The sequence below is a fragment of the Palaemon carinicauda genome, chromosome 18 (assembly GCF_036898095.1).
Source record: "Palaemon carinicauda isolate YSFRI2023 chromosome 18, ASM3689809v2, whole genome shotgun sequence".
Taxonomy (NCBI): Eukaryota; Metazoa; Arthropoda; class Malacostraca; order Decapoda; family Palaemonidae; genus Palaemon; species Palaemon carinicauda.
The window spans coordinates 1,100,044-1,119,882 of record NC_090742.1 but is presented as its reverse complement, the minus strand read 5'-3'; the positions used below and the strand labels follow the sequence as shown (position 1 = coordinate 1,119,882).

Genomic DNA, 19,839 nt, shown 5'->3' with positions numbered 1-19,839 from the left:
TGATACACTGTGATCATATATCAATTGATTTTGGCCAATTTGCTTTGCCTTATTATGAAATGGGTTTAATTGTATGTTGGCCTGGGCACCACCCACCTGTTGAGATACTACAGCTGGAGAACTTTGGGTACTTTAACTGGCCAGACAGTACTAAATCGGACCTCTCTCTCTCTGGTTAAGCCTTGTTTTTCTTTTATCTACATACAGTATACACAGAATTATCTGGCCTATTCTTTACACATTCTCGTGTCCTCATGCAGCTGACAACACTAATGTTACGAAACAATTTCTTCTTGACTTAAGAGATAACTACTGCACTACAATTATTGTACAATGGCTACTTTCCTCTTAGTATGGGTAGAAGAGACTCTTTAGCTATGGTAAGCAGTTCTTCTAGGAGGTCACTCCAAAATCAAACCATTGTTCTCTAGTCTTATGTAGTGCCATAGCCTCTTTACCATGGTCTTCTACTATGTTGGGTTAGAGTTCTCTTGCTTAAGGGTACAGGGTACACTATTCTCTTTTATCCTTGTTTTTTTTTTTCTTTTTTAAATAGTGTTTTGGGCAAGCTTAATAAAAGGGCTATGGATGCCTGGTGGTTTATCAAGAGGTTGTCTTTTCCTAGTTTATTTTATCTTTTCAAAACCATCCTTACTCTCCTCCCTTCAGTTAAAGTGGCTATAGTAGAGGGTATTTAGCCTTGCATGGGGTATTGGCTCTGCCATATTGACCATTTTTTTTTTCAGATTTTTTGTCTATAGTCTATGGCTTTTATCAATCGCTTTATATTTCTGTACTTGTTTTTGTTATCATTATTGTTCATTTAATTTTTAAGTATGATGAATCTTTTTTATTGCCATTATTTCTTATCCTGTCTGGAGGCATTGAGCAAAATTCGGGACCAGTATGTCCTAGATTTCGTCAGTGTTGTCTACTGTATTGCTATATTCATGGTCGGCATGCAAATATTCAAGACCTTACAGTTACGTCCAGACAGTATGGTATTCTTCTGTGCTCAGAAAATTTGGTTTCTAATGAGGCACTCATCTGAGCTCATAACTGGTTTTAAGAAGCCAATAATTATAAAACGGGATGCCATTCTTAGGGCCAGGGGAATGTCGGTATATATTAGGACCGAGTACCCTGCATCTCATAAATTCTGCTATGAATGTGGATGTCATGAGATTTGGGTGATAAAAGTTTATGGCAGGCATAACAACTCTATTTGTGTTCGATCTACCAGAATTCAGACATTGAGGATTCTATCTTCGATTGTCTTCTTACCATTATGACCGAGATACAAGAAGATGATTGGAAGGCCTCTTTTATTTTTGTTGGTCATTTCAATGTTCACAATAGGGAGTGGTTAAATTCTGTTTTCCTACAGATTGCCATGGCTTAAGAGCTTTGGATTTTGCCTCTGAATCAGCATGTGAGCATATTGCAAGTGAAGCTACTCACAGGTCTGGTAACTGCTTGGACCTCGTATAAACTGACTCCCCTGGTGTTATAAAAAGTAAGGTTGGTTCTCCAGCTGAGACATATGTCATGTCTTGATTTCATTAGTACTGAAGACTGAGCAGCCTTTCCCAGATATGTCATACTCTTGTAAGATTTATATAAAATTCCCATCATAGAATGACATTTTGAGTGATCTCTTGGGTTTGAATTGGTCGCAGTTGTATAATAGTGTTGAGCCTGTTGTTCCTATGAATGATAATCTAGTCAACATAATTGATAGGCGGATCCCTTCTCGTGTGCTAAGATACCGAGTGAAAGATGAACCCCTGTTCAGTGATGATTTTAGACATGCTTATTTGGAGAAGCAGAGGGGTAATACAGTATATCAGATTTGACAAGAATAACTATACTCAGCTTAGAGATTGCTCAGTGAGTTTATGCTTCAACTGAAGAGCAATAAAATCAAAACCATAAAAGAAGCCTTTTTTGGTACAACCCAGGAGCGTAAGTGGTGGGCTACCCTTAAATCTGCACTCTTTAGTGTAGACACAATAGTTCCTGCTTTACTTAAACCAGATTCCTCTGTCACTCACTGTCCAAAAGGAAAGGGCAACCATTTTGGCAGATGTGTTTGATGGTAAGCAGAGTAACGAGAAACTTGATCTTCCTCATTCCTGTTTTCTTGAGGCTAAACTAACTAGTTTAGCTTTACGATCTTGTGAAATCAATACTCTTGATGGACCTTGATGTTTATGGAGGTGTAGACCCAAATGGTATTTTTCCTTGTTTTTTTTTAAAGACTGCAGATTTCTTAGCTCCAAAGTTATGTTATTTTGTGCAAGTTAGCAAGAAAAGGTTCTTTCAGCACTTGTTGCAGAATTGGTAATGCTGCTCCATTATGCAAATGCATTTGTGGTAGCTCGTCCAACTCTTGATATAAAACATATAAATAGGTTTGCTGAAGGTAATCATCTGTTCTCTGGTTTGCAATTTGGTTTTCCTAAAGGCCTTAGAGCATGTGATGCCCTTTTTACAATTGCCAATTCTGTACAGAAATTCCTTGATTGTGGTCAGGAAGTTTGTATGATGGCCTTGATTTTAGTGCCGTCTTTGACTGTGTTAATCATGAGGCCCTTGTTTTCAAACTCGACCAGTTGGGAGTGGGTGGGTGTTTCCTTAGCATCATTGTTGAATATTTAAGTAATAAATTGCAAAGAGTTTTTGATGGATACCACAGTGAGTACAGGAATGTAATATCTAGTGTTCCTCTGGTAGTGCTCTTAGCCCATTACTTTTCATACTATATACACGACATGTAGTATGCCTAGAAAACGAGCTCGGATATGCAGATGATGCTATTCTCTGCATCAATTCCATCTCTTGAAGAATGTAGATGTAGAGTTGCTGAATCCTTTAATAGAGATCTAGCTTAAATTAATGCATGGTGCAAATTATGGGGCATGAAGTTGAATCCTAACAAAACTCAAATTATGATTGTAAGTAAGTCGAGGACAGCTCCTCAACATCCAGATCTCAGTATTGATAGTGTTTAATTCCGTGTGACTTAAAATTTTAAGAGTGATTCTTGACAGAAAATTTATTTTCAAGAAACACATTAGGTCTGTCTCTTCTTCAATTGCACAGAAAATGGGCTTATTGAGAAAGTTTTGTAAGATTTTCAGTGATCAATCTATTCTGAAGAAGTGTTTTAATTATTTCATTCTATCTTGTTTCAAGTATTGCTCTCCTGTCTGGTCTTCAGCTGCTGATTCTCATCTTAATTTGTTGGACAGGAACTTATGATCTATTATATTTCTTATTCCTGATCTAGATATCAATCTCTTGATATTAATCTCTGGCACCGTCGTTCAATTAGCTCATTATGCATGTTACATACTATTTATCATAATTCTGACCATCCTTTACATTCAGATCTTCCCAGTACCATATCCTGTTTGTAATATTAGGTATGCAATTAATTCTAATTGTCATGTCTTCTTCATCATGCGGCTCAATACTATTCTAGAAGTTTTATTTCAGCTGTGATCACGTGGAATGATCTTCCTAATCGGGTAGCTGAATTGGTTGAACTACAAAAGTTTAAACTCACAGCAAATGTTTTTATTTTGAACATAAGTCTCTATATATAGTTTATTTATGAAAGATATGTTTTAATGTTGTTACTTTTCTTAAATTATTTTATATTAATTGTTCATTACTTTCATATAATCATTTACTGACTTTCCTCACTGGGCTATTTTTCTCTGTTGGAGCCTTTGAGCTTATATCATCCAGCTTTTCCAACTAGGGTTGTAGCTTAGCTAGTAATAATAATAATAATAATTCTGTATTTTTTTGATATTTTAGCCAAGATGACTGTATTTAATGATAAAAATGTGAATTATTATTTTGCTCTGATAGTAATTTTCATTGAGAATTTTTTTTTACTATAACATACTGTACTGTATAATAATAATAATAATAATAATGACAGTTTCTTGTAAGCTATAAAACTGCTGCATTATATAGGATTGTATTTTAAATTGACACAAGTATAGTAATGTGGTAAGCCATCATCCCTGGAAATACTGTATAGCCTACTGTACCTATAAACGTGTATTTTCTTTTTCAAATTGACAGAATACATCTCATTAATTTTTTCTTCAATTACAGAACTTTATTCCCGGAGGAGGTTTATCAGCTGTATGACAAACACTGTTTACTACAGCATCAGCTGAGGGAAAGATTGGCATCCTGGAAATGGCAACCTCTGGTAGGAGATGTCGTCTCTAGGTTCACAGATCCTCGTCATACAGATGTATTGCGGTTGTATACTGCTTATGTCAATGACTTCCCCGAAGTTCTCAAGACATTCCACAAACTATGTCGAACTTCTCAACCTTTCACAAAGTTTATTAAGGTGAAAAAAGTATTTTTGAAAATTATTCGTAATTAATGAAATAAATGTTAATGTGATGACAATTACCAGCAAGTAGTTTGTATTTTGAAAATAGTCCAGTGTAACGAGTGCTATTTCTATGTACTGTACTGTATTTTATTGTAAACGAACACTTGATATTTTATTTCTAAGAACTCTCAAAGCAGTATATTAAACTGCATGCTGATGAAAATTTCATTTGCTGCATAATACTGTAGTGCACTTTTTATCATGAAATATTCTACCTAAAACTTCTGCCATATTTTATCAGAAATAATAGCAGCTATATTTATCAGGTTTGCCTGGAGCAGCCAGCGTGTGGTGGACTTGATTTGGGCGCTTTCCTTCTGACACCTGTTCAGAGAGTACCCAGGTATATCCTTCTTCTGAAGCAACTCCTCAAATACACAGAACCTCAGCATCCTGATTATCAACACATTCATGCCTGCTTGGAACGTCTTCGTGACTTCTTAGCACGCCTTAATGATTCCATGGAACACTCCTTCCAATTGGTTCATGCCCAGCTCTCTCCTCATGTCCCCCTGTCTGGTTCTACTCACCATCACCCACCACCCCCTCCTCCCCCATCATCAAGGCATAGGTAAGCCATGAAAAAAAATTAGGTATATACTGTTTTTACCTCCTACTTGAGTTTAAGGAGGTTGGAATATAAGATTTTTTTTTCTATATATTGCACATTTTTAATGAATGTGGCTATTTTATGAAGGATCAGCTAATCATGGGAAAATTTATAATGAATAGTTTGTTTAATTTTGGAAACAATGTGAAATTATTTAATTTCAACTTTGTTAAAACTTGATACTTAACTGTAAACCTTTTTCATATTGTATGTTTATTGATTCAGCTTGAAAAATTTATAGTACTGTACTGTAATTACATTTCAATTTCATAATAAACTACTTCTTTTTAGAACCAGTCGTTCTCCACGAAGATCAAGCTCATCAATAGGAAGCCCACCATTTAGTCCCAGTAGTCCTACATACAGCCCTGATCAAACTAGCTTAAGTTGCAGTCCTAACCAATCTCCAGATGGTAGACATCGCACTCAGTCAGTGACAAGTCCACAGAGATCCCATAGCAGTGCCACACAACCATCATGCCGACCACGATCTGTATTCTTAGATACTCGATCATCCTCTTTGCCTAGAGGCTCAGCCAGTTCTAGCAGTGGATCACGAGGTAGTGCCAATTCTCCTAATTCTGATGTATCTCGCATCAGATCACGGAGTGAGAGTGTGGCTTCTCGCCGCCCTTTACCATCCCACAACCATCATCCAGCACAATCACTAGTCGTTCAAGATGCACCTCGTGGCCTTGCCCCTTCACAGTCAGTGGTGGATGTGACAGCCCACAGCAGTCCTTCACATGATTCTGGACGGTGGGAAGATATGGCTGCTAGTGAACCTTCTTTGAGTGATCCTCGTCCAGCACACAAAAACTCTAATGATAATGTAACATCACTTAGCCCTCACACACTTACCTCAGCTCATAGTGTCCATAATATTGATGGTCAGCAAAAGATCTCCTCTCCTGCTTGGACAGAGTCTTCACACTCGGATGATCCTCGGGGAAAGAAAAAGTCTTCACTTCGCAATTCTCTCAAGAATATGTTTACCTTCAAGAAGAGGTATGTACATGTTCAGTCCATTGGCAAAGCACCTCCAATTATTATAACACCGCACTTCCAAAATTACACTCTCACTTCTTCCTATCATGAGTGTAAGCTCAAATCCCACTCTTCTTTGGATTTTGTTAAATGTGAAAGTTCCCCTGAAATTTTGGAACAGACTCCTACCTATTCTTTTGAAGATACAAGTTTAAGATCATCTGAGCTTATGCCCAGAGGATCACTTTGTATCTTGCATGAAAGCTCAGTTTAAGTATTTTCTAGCTGAAGATTTCTAAGCACAATTGCACTTTTAGCCAGCTACCTTGTTTTAGAAATGCAAATGCACAGTATTGCAGTCCAGTCATCTGTCTTTATAGAAGAGTGTATGTTGTTAGATTTATAATCTTATTTGAAAAATGTATGTTTAATTAAATGTTTTTTTTTGTAATACAGTACTACTGTGATGTATATTGCATAAGATTTGAGCCTCTTTTATTACTATTACTAATATTATATAGATTGATGATTGTAGTCTCATAGACTTAGCATTTTAAGTTTACACAACTGATTCATTGTTACCATTGTAATTTTGTTTTGGTACCTAGCAGCAAGCCAACCTCATGGGAAGTCATAATACAGGTAATTTTTACATAGATTTATATTATTAGATAACTTAGCTCAGTCAACTGGTACATACTGTATTCGGTTATAGAAGCCTTCTTATTTTCATGATACAGTACAGAAATAAATAGACGATGCTATTCAATTTTGCTTCATAAAAACAATTGGCTACTTAGTAAGTAGTTTGTGTGTTCATCATATTCAGTAGTAGTAGTAGTAGTTACTTTATATTGAGTGTTTTAAATATGTATCTTTCCACGTGACAAAATATGATAAGTCAGCTTTCTGGCATTGAAAAATCCGAACCACATGCTAATTGTCTTTATAGTTCAAAGAAGTTTCTAGGTATGCTGCCTAAGGGTACACCAGTCTTTTAGTTTCAGGTATATTTATTTGCAATACTATCACTTTACTACAGATATCATGGAACTGACTTGGCTAAAATTATGGCTGTCCATGCACAATTATACAGTACAGTACAGTATGTGATAAGTACGTAAAATAAGTTTACTGTACCTGTATTTTGTTTTAAATAAATTTAGAAATGGGACCAAGTAATACCAATAGTGGTGATTAGAGTATGTAATGTTTATTATGTTTTTGTTCCCTGACATTACTTTACAAATGTATTATACAAATATGATTTCCAAGTTTGGGATTACCTAACTAAAGTCTCACATATTTGTTGACCAAGGAGGAATAACTAATTTATCTCTCACCACTGATAAGTACTCCATTAGGTAATTTATTTCTCACCACTGATAAGTACTCCATTATGTGTCTGTCTCTGGTTTCATTGGCACAACACATATTTTGTAATGGAAGTTCAAAATCCACCCTTTGTCATTTAGAAGTACTTTAGTACGGTATACTGTACCGTCTGATATTGAAATTTTCAAGTGTTCAAATTATGAATACAATCATAGATGTTTGAGAAATAATGAAGGATCATTGTATTGCATTTAAGAGTAATTTGTGTGTATAGATAATTGGGGTAATCCAATTTCCTAATAACTTTGGGATTTGGGAATAAAAAAGATTATATTTAAAAAGGACTTGAAGGACAGTCCTCTTGCCAAAATAATTTACAGGTAGGCCAGCAAGCTCTTCAACTATTATTTGAAATTATCTGATGTAGTATGTTATGTAATATGTTTAGAAAGTAAAATGGATAGTTATTCACATGAGATCCTGTTTTGTGATCGTAAGTTAATGATCTTTAAAGCCATTTCAACCATTCCAATGTTTTCAATTAAGAATCAGGGAATAGTATTTTTAGCTAATAACAAAGAAATGGAAATAATTGGGATTGTTAATGCAAGTGTACAGTAAATGTTTACTATTATAGTTACTGAATAGCAAAGCTGTGAAAAGAACCAATTTAGAACAGGCCCTCTAAAGCTAAAAAGACACTTGGTTACTAAGGAATAGTTGAAATTTGCAAATGCATGGTTGAAAGTTAAGTTTTTTTTCAAACTGTAAAACAACAAGTTGAGAAATATTTATGTATGACTGACATCAAACAAACAAACAAACAATTTAAGACAAAATACTGCTGTAAGTGTAAGCTACAAAAAATAATCGCCCTATTACTTAACACAAACTATCATATTAACATTATAAATTAACTTTTTGAGGGAAAAACTTTCTTTGGCCAATGCCTGTAAATATATTGACTACCTCAACCATGATTGATTTTGATATTAACATAGTTGACATATAAGAATATGATTATAGATTTTGAAATACCAAAAACTGTAAATTCACTGAAATAGTAGTCATTTAACAGTTAACAGAAAGGAACACGAACAGCACATGGGTCATTGGAGGGAGGTGTTTGACCACCTTCCTCTTTACATGACTTTTAATAGTCAAATAATTTAATTAAAGCACCTTTAAAAACCGATATACGAGGACAAATCCTGCTACACATGAAAATAAAAAGTGGAGAAAAGTAAAACAAAATAACAATGAAAGAGGCAATAATGTCTGTGTCTACAGTCAACTTCTCGGATGTTTAGTAACATATTTTCTTTTGTATAAGTTCTTTAACTACAAAGATAGTACCGGTAAATGTTAATTAAAGTAATCAATTGAAATAAATAACGGAAAGATTGAAGTAAATGAACACTAAAATGTATTTCCAAAACTACTGTATATTAGAGTAACTGTATACAGTATATGAAATGAACTAAAACTATTTTACATTAAAACTATAAGGAAATAGAGTATATGATGAACTTAAAACTTAAGTTATTTTAATTTGTTTATATTAATGATTAATTATTTACCATAATATATTGTATGGCAGTGTGTATTGTATATGTAAAATTTTTAAAACTCACATGGTCTTGTAATGCTTTGTACTTTACCACATATGTATATAACTTCTTGTCAGAACTAAAATTAGTGCTATTCAGCTATGCTATTAATTTGGCTGCCATAAAGCAGTGCCTGTTGCTGCATTTATGGTGCAAAACCACATTAGTATTTATGGATTAATAGAAATTTGTCGCATCAGTGAATGAGTCTCTGACTTTGGTAGCATAGATAAGACTTTAGTAGAGGGACTTTACTTATATTCTAGAAGATCTCGTCTTTTGAAAATCAATTACTGTATATTGATAATGTACAGTACCAGATTTTGGTTATATTTAAAAAAACTCTATTATATACCATAGTAGTCTAGTACATAGTTTATATGGAAATGTCGAATTGAAGCTTAAGATAGATAGTCAATAACTTTCCTATCCAGGCAAGGCAAAAAGACAATTGTTGAAAAATGGAAAAAGGATGATGCAACATACTACAATTTACCAGTAAGGGTAGATAATATTTTGCCACAATTCCCCCGTTACCCCCAGTACTTTACCTACTTGCTTACAATGGTGGGTGCATATCTCATTGCAGCAGACTGCCTCGCGCCCTTCACCACCACCACTACTATCACCACAGCCATCATCACCACCACCCGCAACAAGTGCAAAGGTATTCATAGAGAATGCTACTTTTATGTGGGTCTCATGTTTACACTAACTTGCACAAAACAAAGTGTGATCATGAGTATTCTAATTTATTAGCGGTCTGGTTTTGTTTTATTCCAACGTCATTAAAATCTTTCTAGTCAGCACAAAACTGTATATAAAAGAATCTTCTTGCTTACTTTGATGAGCCAGTTACTTTCTGCCAGTAAAATGCAAGAGAATAACACATGCAAATAAGGTATTTAGTTATTTTATGCTTATTTACTTCAAGACCAGTTTGTGTGACTTTTACTTTAAAATCTATAAAAAGGACAAATTCTTACTTTGCAACTCAATTTGTTGATGTTTGTTAAGTGACTTTCAATGGAATAACAATATGGACTGCAGGAATGAGTGTTTTTATTATATTATAAATGCAATAGCCGGTATGGTATTGATAAGCAAGTTTAAAATACAGTATAAACAGTTTGGTGTCGTATTTTGGTAAAGTGCATATGACTGGTTTTACTATAATAAGTACAGTACTATATTGTGTAAATCTAAAGAATACTTAGTTTAAACTTGAGGATCTGCTTAATGCAAATGCATAGCAAGAAAAAATATGAAATTTCCAGTATTGGAAATAATCATTTACATTGTATATGACAAATAAGACTTAACATTTTAGGGTGACTGTAGACACAATGACAACCTCAGAGTTCCCATCATTATTGTTTTCTTTTCCTTTGTTTATTTGCTTTGTATGTGTTGGTGTGCATCAGTTTTTAGAATTGACTAAGCTATGGTAGATCTGTCCAAATCAAAAGAGCTAGAAGTTATAATTATTCACCGCATACAGGAAAATACCAAAAGGAAACAAGAAGGTTCTGAACAACATTTAGAGTGTATGTATATAATAAGAGAGACAAGGATGTGAAAAACCAGAAGGCTTACTTGTTTGGTGGTTTTTGTGCTCATTGTAATCAAAATCACTATTAAGGGCATCAAGAAATTGAGCTTACGTTGGTAGATTTCTACAATCTGACTGTAAGTTACCTGTCAATACAAGGTACACTCTGATCCTATTATCACTGTAAAATGACATTGTATCCTGCTTTAGAATATTTGTGTCTTGCAAAACAGCAATCCTGTCATCATATGTTAGCCCCTAAGGGAGGTAGGGCCATCAGTGCACTTACACAGCACACTGTTGCCATTACTAGTTGCACTTGCTTCATATCTTAGTTTACCTCCGTCTTTAGCTTCCTTTCTTCCATCTTGCTGTCCAATATCTTCGAACTTTTACCTCAGTGTAATTTTAGGATTTCACCCTTGATACACTTGGGCACTGAATGGCATCACAGGCCCTAGTTCTATATAGGCCAAATCCATAAATCTAATTAAATGCTAGCATAAAAAATTTCTCAACATCATATGATAGCAGTAAATGTGTTTACCATTTACTTTGTCTTTAGTACACTTCAGTGCTGTAGAAATTATTCTATACTTTCCTTCATGTTACTGTTGGCATCATGCAATCTTTTTCTTAGACCATAATTTAAATGCAAACCAAATATGTATCCCTTTTCACATTTCTTTTGTTGTAAGAACTGTTACATATATTACAGATGACTAGCATGATTTCTGCTTAAAGCTGTAGCATGTCATTTGTATCACGTAATCCTTCCACAAAGCTGTCCCATTTCATACTACTCTTAGTGTTATACCCAACTACTGTAGTGCATTATAAAAATGTGTATATATTTTAATGAATGCTAAACATGAGTTTTATTGCACCAAATTCATGTTTCATTGGCAAAATTTTATTTGTAGTTTTAAGTACTGGCTTCATCAAATCAAAGGGTTTTTATTATTTACCCTCAAGTTTTGAGAAGAAACTATTGATATTAGCAATGTAATTATAGTACAATAAATCTTTCGGGGCATTTGGCTCTGAAAATCACAAGGATTTTTAAACTGAATGACTTCATGAAACATGCTTTAAGAATGCTTTTAAATCATCATCCGTCACCAAGAATAAAATACAGAAGCATGTAACTCATAATTTTTGTAAATTTAAATGTACAGTACAGATATTTAAATGTATATTTTAGGTGATGAAGCAACAATGTAGATTTGAATGTAGAGATGACCTTACTATTCCTCATCCTGTTAAAAGTGTGGAAGTTGGAAAGAAGGGTATTTAGATTCACCAGGTGATCGTAGCCATACTTGCATGTTTCTAAATCATTTGTATATATTTTCCTCCTTCAGAGTGGCCTCCCGTGGGCGTGATGAGGGAGACTACTGGGAAGTCCCTCCACCAGTGCCTGATTCTGTAACCAGTACCCCGCAAACAGCAGCTTCAACAACCCTCTCACTAGTTGGTGACTTTGTGGACGAAGAAGGCAACCCTTGTTCGAATGTCTAACAGGCAGACTTTTACTGACATACTCTCAATTTATGCCAGACTTACTTTTATACATTGTTACATCTTTTATCAAACTTGTATTAGTTGAATAGACTCAGCAGGGGTATGGAGATGACAATTATTTCTGACTGCCATGTTCATCATAACTTATGAATAGGATCAAAAGCCAGCTTATATCATACGGTCTATTATCACCCTTTATAAATTTCTGATGAGATGTATTAATGTACAGTACAGTACTGATAAAAAAACACTTGACATATTCTAATAGGAATTTCTTTATATCTTAAAGATATAAAATTAGTGTTTCATAGTTAATGGTACCTAGCTATCATTAGGATATTTTAATTACTTTTTTTTGAATAATGGTACCTGAGCCATGACTATTTTTATGTTAATTGATGACTATGAGGTACTGTATTGTGCTGTATTAAATACATCAGCATGTATCTACAAACAAAATTGTAATAAGACTTTATATTGAGAATGTGCCTGCAAGCTTTCTTCATGCTACAGAAGGCAGCATGCTTACCTTATTCCGTCCTTTGACTGTGAAAAAACAATGATACAATAGTTGTAATTTCTATTATTTACCAGTTGAAAGTGCAAACTTCAGTGTTGCTGTTTGAATGATATAAAGTACTTCAATGTCATTAATTTTGAACATTTTTTATCATATACTGTACAGTACTGGTAAGTATCATGACAACAAAAGATACTTGATGAAACTTTGGAATATGTGAAGTTTTTTACGAGTGCATTTGTAGCATAAATCAAGAACACTTCATTGGATTAGGTATGCTTATAATGATGCACTAATTATGGCAAAATATTTGAATGACCAATTTGCTGGAAACATCAGTTTAGTGAATGTCAGAGTGCAAATATGGAGTACCTGAGTGCCTGGATATTTAGTGTGTGAATCCGTTTAAAAACATAAACGAATGTATTTATTTGTTTTAGAGCATGTATATACAAGATTTAGTAGACATATATGTATACTTATATACTGTATTGTAAGTTTAGGACGGTGATACCAAAACCTAATGGAATTAATTGATAACATTTGTATAAAATTGTATAAACTGGGAAACGGAAATCTGATTCCTATAATGCATCTGTAAATACTGTTGGATCACCCTTTTTGTTGAGATGAATTATTTTACTTTCTAAAGTATTTGTGGTATCACATCATTGTAAATTATCAAATATCATCGACATCATGTTGGCTGAGAGAATATAGCCTTGCCATTGCTAAGTAACATAGATATTGTATTGTGCTTCATAGTAGACATTCATTTGTAAATACATATAGATATGGTTTGTGCTATACTGCTGCTTTTAAGGTGATGAATTTTACTCGCACCCGTTGAGGAAAGTTTATTGCTGTTACCTATGATAGAGTGACTTCCAGTACTTTGGTGGGAGTGTTTAAGTGTAGGGAAAAAGTTTTGAAGTGAAGTCTGTATTCAATGTTTTATATAATTCTAGATGATTTAAAGTAATGAATGATTTTTACTTAGATGGGAGTGTTCAAGTGTAGGGAACAAATTTTGTAGCTGAATTTGTATTCAGTGTTCTATATAATTTTGGATGATATACAGCATCTTTCTTGCAAAGATGAACAATGTATATGAGATAATGGCACAGTGATGGAGTTCATTGTTGTGCATATGCAGTGATTATGTAGCTTTTTGGATATCTCAAGGACTTTTGGTGTCTTCCTTTGTTTATTCTTTGTTGTGAAGTGTTAGATTGTTGCAGCAGAGCAGGAAAGAATGACATTTAAAGTTCTCTTTCTATTTTCTGTGATGCATCTATCTTTTCATAATGTAATTTCATCTTTTATTTCAATATAGTTTTGCTTCACTCTGGGTAATACTACTACAGTACTGTAGTTTTTTCTTAGAAAATTAATAATTTATGCCTTTGGTTTTACATATCGAAGGGAATTTCCTCCTATTTGGAATTTTTTTTTTTTCATGTTTGTGAATACAGTAATTTGAGGCTTTTTTTTCTTCTTTTAAAGTAGGCTTGGGTAAAGTTTTACGAGAATTTTGTATATGACCTATTTGTTGAGTGAACATGCATATTTTGTTTAAAAAAATATTGGAGGTATGACTAGTTTTACACTTGAAAACTGCCCCTGCTATATGTAGGGAAACATTAGTGGTGTTAAGAGTATATTTGACTTCATTGCAAAAAACTGAATACTGTATGATAACTCTTGAAGAGTGAGGTTTAGAGAACATCATTATGCCCTGCAGAAGTGGTACTTAAGTTTCTGTTGCAAGTCCTCTTTATTTAATTTTCAAAGGCTCTTAATGGTAGTCACAAACTTTGGCTAAATGAATGTTTAGGGCATGAAAATAGGAGTATTTTTGGTTTTGTTTATTTGAAGTCTTAAACTAAAATGTTTGTAATGTGTACCCTACAAGATTTGCTTTTAGCTTTATAGTTTGTACAACCTGTTTTATTTACAAGTTGAAGAATATCAGTTAGATTATTTTTTGTACAACCTGTTTTATTTACAAGTTGAAGAATATCAGTTAGATTATTTTTTAGAATAATGGGGTGGGGAGTACTTTCATACATGGTTTCTACAATATTTCCTCTAACTTTTTTTAATTTTGATAATGAAACTGATTACAATGGAATAGAATGGAAAAAGAATTGAATATGGCGATTTAGGTTTAATGTCAAGCAGATTCCAATTACATAAATGTTATTACCTCATAATAATTGATATGTTGGCATACTATTGTGGACAGTATTGAACTATAAAATAAACATACTACTGTACTATGAAATGATAATACAGTAGTACCTTAATACTTTTTTCCATTAAGATTGATCATGTGTGATATTGGTTGAGCTCACTTGTCTGATGTTGCAATAAGTATTGTTGAGTGAATGTGCCACACTTATATTTAGATCTTGACCTTTCAAAATGCAGTAACCTACATTCTCTTCCCTTGAAATCTGTATTATCATTCCTCAAGAATAATGTGTTTTCGCTTTAGGACATTTTACTTCTTGCATAACTCATGCTGAATAAGAACTTTGTCGTCTCTTGATTGACTTGATTCAGGTGCCAAAATGAATACAAATTTGTATGTATTTTATTCTTTATTGTTGAAAATAGTATATGGATGCTCTCATGTGATTTTGTTCTTTTAGTTAATTGTACACTCTTCTGTAACCATTTATTTTCATTGATTTTGTGAGGTAGCTTATGATTTTATATTCTAGCTTGTCTAATAGTTTCCTTTTTTCTGTTATACAGTATTCAATCAAAAACTTAAGCTTGGTTTTACATGATGATTATTTTTTCTTTAGGTCAGTTGTCATCCAATCAATTCTTTTCTCACATTTCCTTATCTTGAGAAAATAGTTTACTGAATTTTTCTAACTGCAAATAAAAAGTACAGTAATGGAGAAAAGTATAGCAACAGCTACAGCACTAAATGACAAGGATATCATGTGAAATATTTATCATTACTTTAAAACTACAGTACTGACAAGTGTATGAAAAAGAAATACATACTTCACTTGCATGTACGAAGTATTGTACCATATGCAATACTTGTGCTTCCTCTGTGTCTATACAGGACTGTTTTGCCAGTACCATGTAAATTAAAAAAAAAAAACAAGATCATCATACATTGTGAATCATTTTGGATGATAATAGTTTTATGAATCTCCCCTACTGTTCATATGGCTTCCCTCCTGAAGTTCTGTTTTATCAATGTTTTTTACCACAAAGTTTTCAAGGAATTCCAGCTTTCTTTACTTTTAATACTGTACACTTGTCTCTATTAAAGTAAGAAGACAATCTAGCAATAAAGGGCAATAACCGATCACTTGGCGGAGCCATACTGTTGCCTTCAGTCTTTTGTGTCGCTGTCATCAAGCCCAACCCAAGATGGTTCAGTTAGGATTTTTAATGCTGCTAGAAATGTCCTCTCCTGGATTTGTTTTCTAGATTGCTCAAGGGAATTTTTTGTGGGCAATCATGTTCCTTATTCTCTTTGGCTTGTGTTGGGGACAGTATTGTGAGGAGTGCAAGGGCTTATCTGTTTCTGGGAAATTATTTCTATGGTTGTACATAAAATTAAAAGTTCAAAATGCTATAGGGAACTTGCTTTTCATTATGGTAAAAATCCAATGATTAAGCTATTTTATTATAGCGGGGATGATGACCAAACTGCAATATAGTATAGCACTTAATAAATCAATCTAGTTTTGAAGGGAAGAGCTTTGGAAGCTTTAGCTTCTTTTGTGAAGTCTAAGGCCGGTGATTTTTTTATTAAAGGCCATAAATCTGAACAAACCTGTCATATTTCAAACCCTAACTTGACTCCTCCAGTTGATATCCAGAGGATTTAGTTTTCTACTCAGTAAGGATTCTTGATGGTACATTACACATTTACTTTAGACTCTTCTGCTGTGAAATCCTTGCAATCCTAGCCACTCTGTTAGATAACTAGATTGCAAGATAGAAGACCTTAGTTGGTCACTTGGATCCTAATATCCCTCTACTCAAGTCAGCGCTTTAGAGCAATCTCATATCTCATGATTGGGCAAAGGCTGATTGGTTGCATCACATTTTGAGTAGCAGTCCGCATTGTTTGCATGCAAGTTCAGACCTTATGCCTCGTGGTGGAACTACCAAATAAAATTCCTTGATTTCAAATCATTCTTCTGAACAGGTTAGTTGAGGATGAAGAAAATAAGAGCATGGCCCTGATGAGGTCCTCTCCTTTTCAGTCATTACAGAAACTTATTTCTGAAAAATATCCAAATAAGTTGCTCAAGGCAATTTTAATGCTGCTGATTCTTCCAGGTCATTGGAAGTGGCTATTTCCAAGATTATTTATACATCTAATTTCTTCTATATATCTTTTAATTGAATAAATAAATTAAATTATCTCACGTAAAGAAAAGCTGCTAATTCTAGTTCTCAGTTAGTATCGAGGCCTTCTATACTACAAAGCTTTCAACTTATACCAGAAAAATTAATTACCAAATCTTTGTCTTTAATCTCCTCCCTCTGCAAGGTGGTTTATTTAATAAATGGTGTTTGTGGGTAGTATTCTGGAAATGCTTTCCTTTACAGTTTCTATAGGTGTTTTTCTAGTGCTTTAGAAGAGAAATTTGCAAACCAGAATTTCAATCTACTCTTGGATTACCTTGTTTGTAAGAATAAATTGTTTCAGATGTGGCTTACAAGGCTGTAGAAGTCTTTGTGATTGTGAAAAGACGATAATGTGCTACAATAGTTTATCCTAGATGCAGAAACATTCACCGATTTCTTTCCCTGCTTTTGGTACTGTTTTAGATGTACAGTACTGTAATCAGGATTGAGAAAGTACTGTGGGTACCAGGGTAACCTTTTAGGGATACCAAAGTTTCAACCTTTAAGTCATTCAATTCAACAGGTTTAGAATTGTCTTCTTCAAGCAATTCCTTTTTTAACTGGAAAAAACATAATTCAGCTCTTGTAGACATTTTGGAAGAGTTACAGTCTTCCCATGCAAATTCCAGAAGGAGAAAGACATAATTTTTATCACATTTGAGAGATCCTTTGTCACCATCCATGGGTGGTAGCAGCAGTCAAAGAAGGTTACCAGATCCCTCTAGCCTCCAAAACTCCCTTATCCAAGGAACTAATCCTATTTCAAAGTTGGCTAATAAATACAGAAAAGTCACATTTTGAAACTAGAAATGGGAAACTTCAGGAAAAGTTTTGAAAGAAGAGGTCCTGAGCCCTATTTGAGGGTTTTACTTCAGGCTATTTAAAAACGATAGAGCAACAGTTCTTTATTTGGGGTTTTCTGTCGGGAAACTTAAAATTATATTTTTTTTTGCCTACTTGCAAGCTACAAATCATATTTCCCACAATCTGCTCATATTCCCTCTGGAAAGGAGGTGAGCATTACATCAGAAAATTGATTTTATCTGGTAATGGCTGTTTAGCATTATCTGAATAAACTACAGGCATTAGAAGCAGTGCTCCCAACTTGTTTTGTAAGACTAGAATTTAAAATAGTCCTCTTAATTTTTCCAGAAATGTTTCTTTGGAAACTATTTGGCAGCAATTAAATGGCGTACCAAGTCAACAATCGTTAAGCAATATCTTAGGGAATTCTAAATTGTTTATCAAAATTGCTGGGCTTTAGAGATTGTTTGTTACCATTAATCTAAACTACAGGCGAGTATTGACCCTTTAACTCGCCTCTTATCAGTATGGTACTTGAGCAATATAAACATCAGAGGAGGTTCATAGAAATAAACTTGTTATTTCTGTACTGTAATTGCCTAATGTTCATATAAATACTCACATTCCTCCTCACTGACTGTAGTGTCTTCAAGACAAGATAAAGACAGTATGGCGTGCCCAAGCCAATGGCTATTGCTATTAACCGCAAGATTGTCCCTTTAATTTACTAGAGGCGGGAGTATTGAAATGAAAGAAAACAGGAAATCTTTTAGTTTTAGGGGTAAATGTCAATGAAGCAGCTTCCAGAGAAAAGCTATATGAACTTGACACGTACAGAAATGACCAAGTATTATTTGAATCGGCTATTCAATTTAACATGAAATTGAACTTGAGCAACAATTTATTTTTCAAATATTTATGCTGATGATCCTTGCATTGTGCAAAATGTAATATTGGATTTCTTTTGGCCTACTTTTACTAACATGCCAAGTAAAACTTAGATTATTGAAGTTAAATATTACCTATGTTAATGAATTATGATACACTTCAATCATTAATTAGTAATACAGTAGTTGTGTTTTAATACTTCATTTAAGATGACGATAATTTCAAATACTGTATGGTCTAGTCTCCAACACTTAATTGTTGGTGATATGCAGTAATTTTCCTTTGGTGAAAGAAACAATATAAATGAAAGGAGAACCTTGAGTGGTTAGGGAATATTGTTGCAAGATATTGTACTGTACTGTATTTTTATTGTGTGAATTTGAAAATAGAAATGAATTTATAAAATTGTTTTGTATTTTAAGAAAATAATGATACAAAACATAAAGCTTTTAGTAGTCTTATTATATGATTCTTACTATTTCCTGTTAAAAATGCTATATGCCACTTACCTTATATCATGAACCGTCCTATTTACAATTTTCTGAAGGCTGTACAGTACTGTGTTGCTAGAAATTAATAATAAAAAACTTGCTAAATATGACTTTTCATTACCATAATTTGATTAAATTTATATTATAAGGGTTTTTTTTTTCACAAAAACCCCATTTGAACAGCCTAAACTATATTCTCTACTCTGTATTGATACTGAATATTACAAACATGTAAATGTACCAAATATTACAAACATGTAAATGTACCAAGACAGCTGTTGGATAATGGACATCACTGTGTGTGTTATGGTAGCATCAAACATTACTCTTGTAAAGAAATCTGAAGACTAAAACAAAATTCTGAGCCTTACTTTTTCAGCTAGATAATGCAAGAAAATCATATTTATATTAAACAAACAAACAACATAGAACTAGGTTCTATGACTACTACCATGATGTAACTTGGATGACAAGACTGAAGGAAACAGTAGCCTACATAAATAGAAATACCCGACTTGCTTTTAACATGACAAATTTAAAAAGTAATTTGTATTTTTCCTACCTAAACAAACCTGGGACCTTCAATTATAGGAGATGGATAACAGCGAAGGCTGGAATACGGCAGTTAAAACTTAAACAACTATTATTATTATTATTATTATTATTGTTATTACTTGCTAGGCTACAACCCTAG

The 19,839-nt window shown here is 33.6% G+C and overlaps 1 protein-coding gene across 9 annotated transcripts in view; it reads left to right on the top strand.

The window, feature by feature from the left end:
* Positions 1–19,250, top strand: part of LOC137657581 (uncharacterized) — a 72,545-nt gene extending 53,295 nt beyond the window's left edge. For 4 of the 9 annotated variants that reach the window (XM_068391921.1, XM_068391918.1, XM_068391923.1 and 1 more), the window contains 5 exons: positions 4,135–4,381; positions 4,696–5,000; positions 5,331–6,047; positions 9,561–9,638; positions 11,888–19,250. In XM_068391921.1, coding sequence (XP_068248022.1) covers positions 4,135–4,381; positions 4,696–5,000; positions 5,331–6,047; positions 9,561–9,638; positions 11,888–12,044 — 1,504 coding nt within the window. In that variant the 3' untranslated portion in view covers positions 12,045–19,250. Of the gene's footprint in view, positions 1–4,134; positions 4,382–4,695; positions 5,001–5,330; positions 6,048–6,634; positions 6,669–9,560; positions 9,639–11,887 lie in introns of all 9 variants that reach the window. The other 5 variants (XM_068391925.1, XM_068391924.1, XM_068391927.1 and 2 more) reach the window with 5 other exon arrangements.
* The last annotated feature ends 589 nt before the right edge of the window (positions 19,251–19,839 follow it).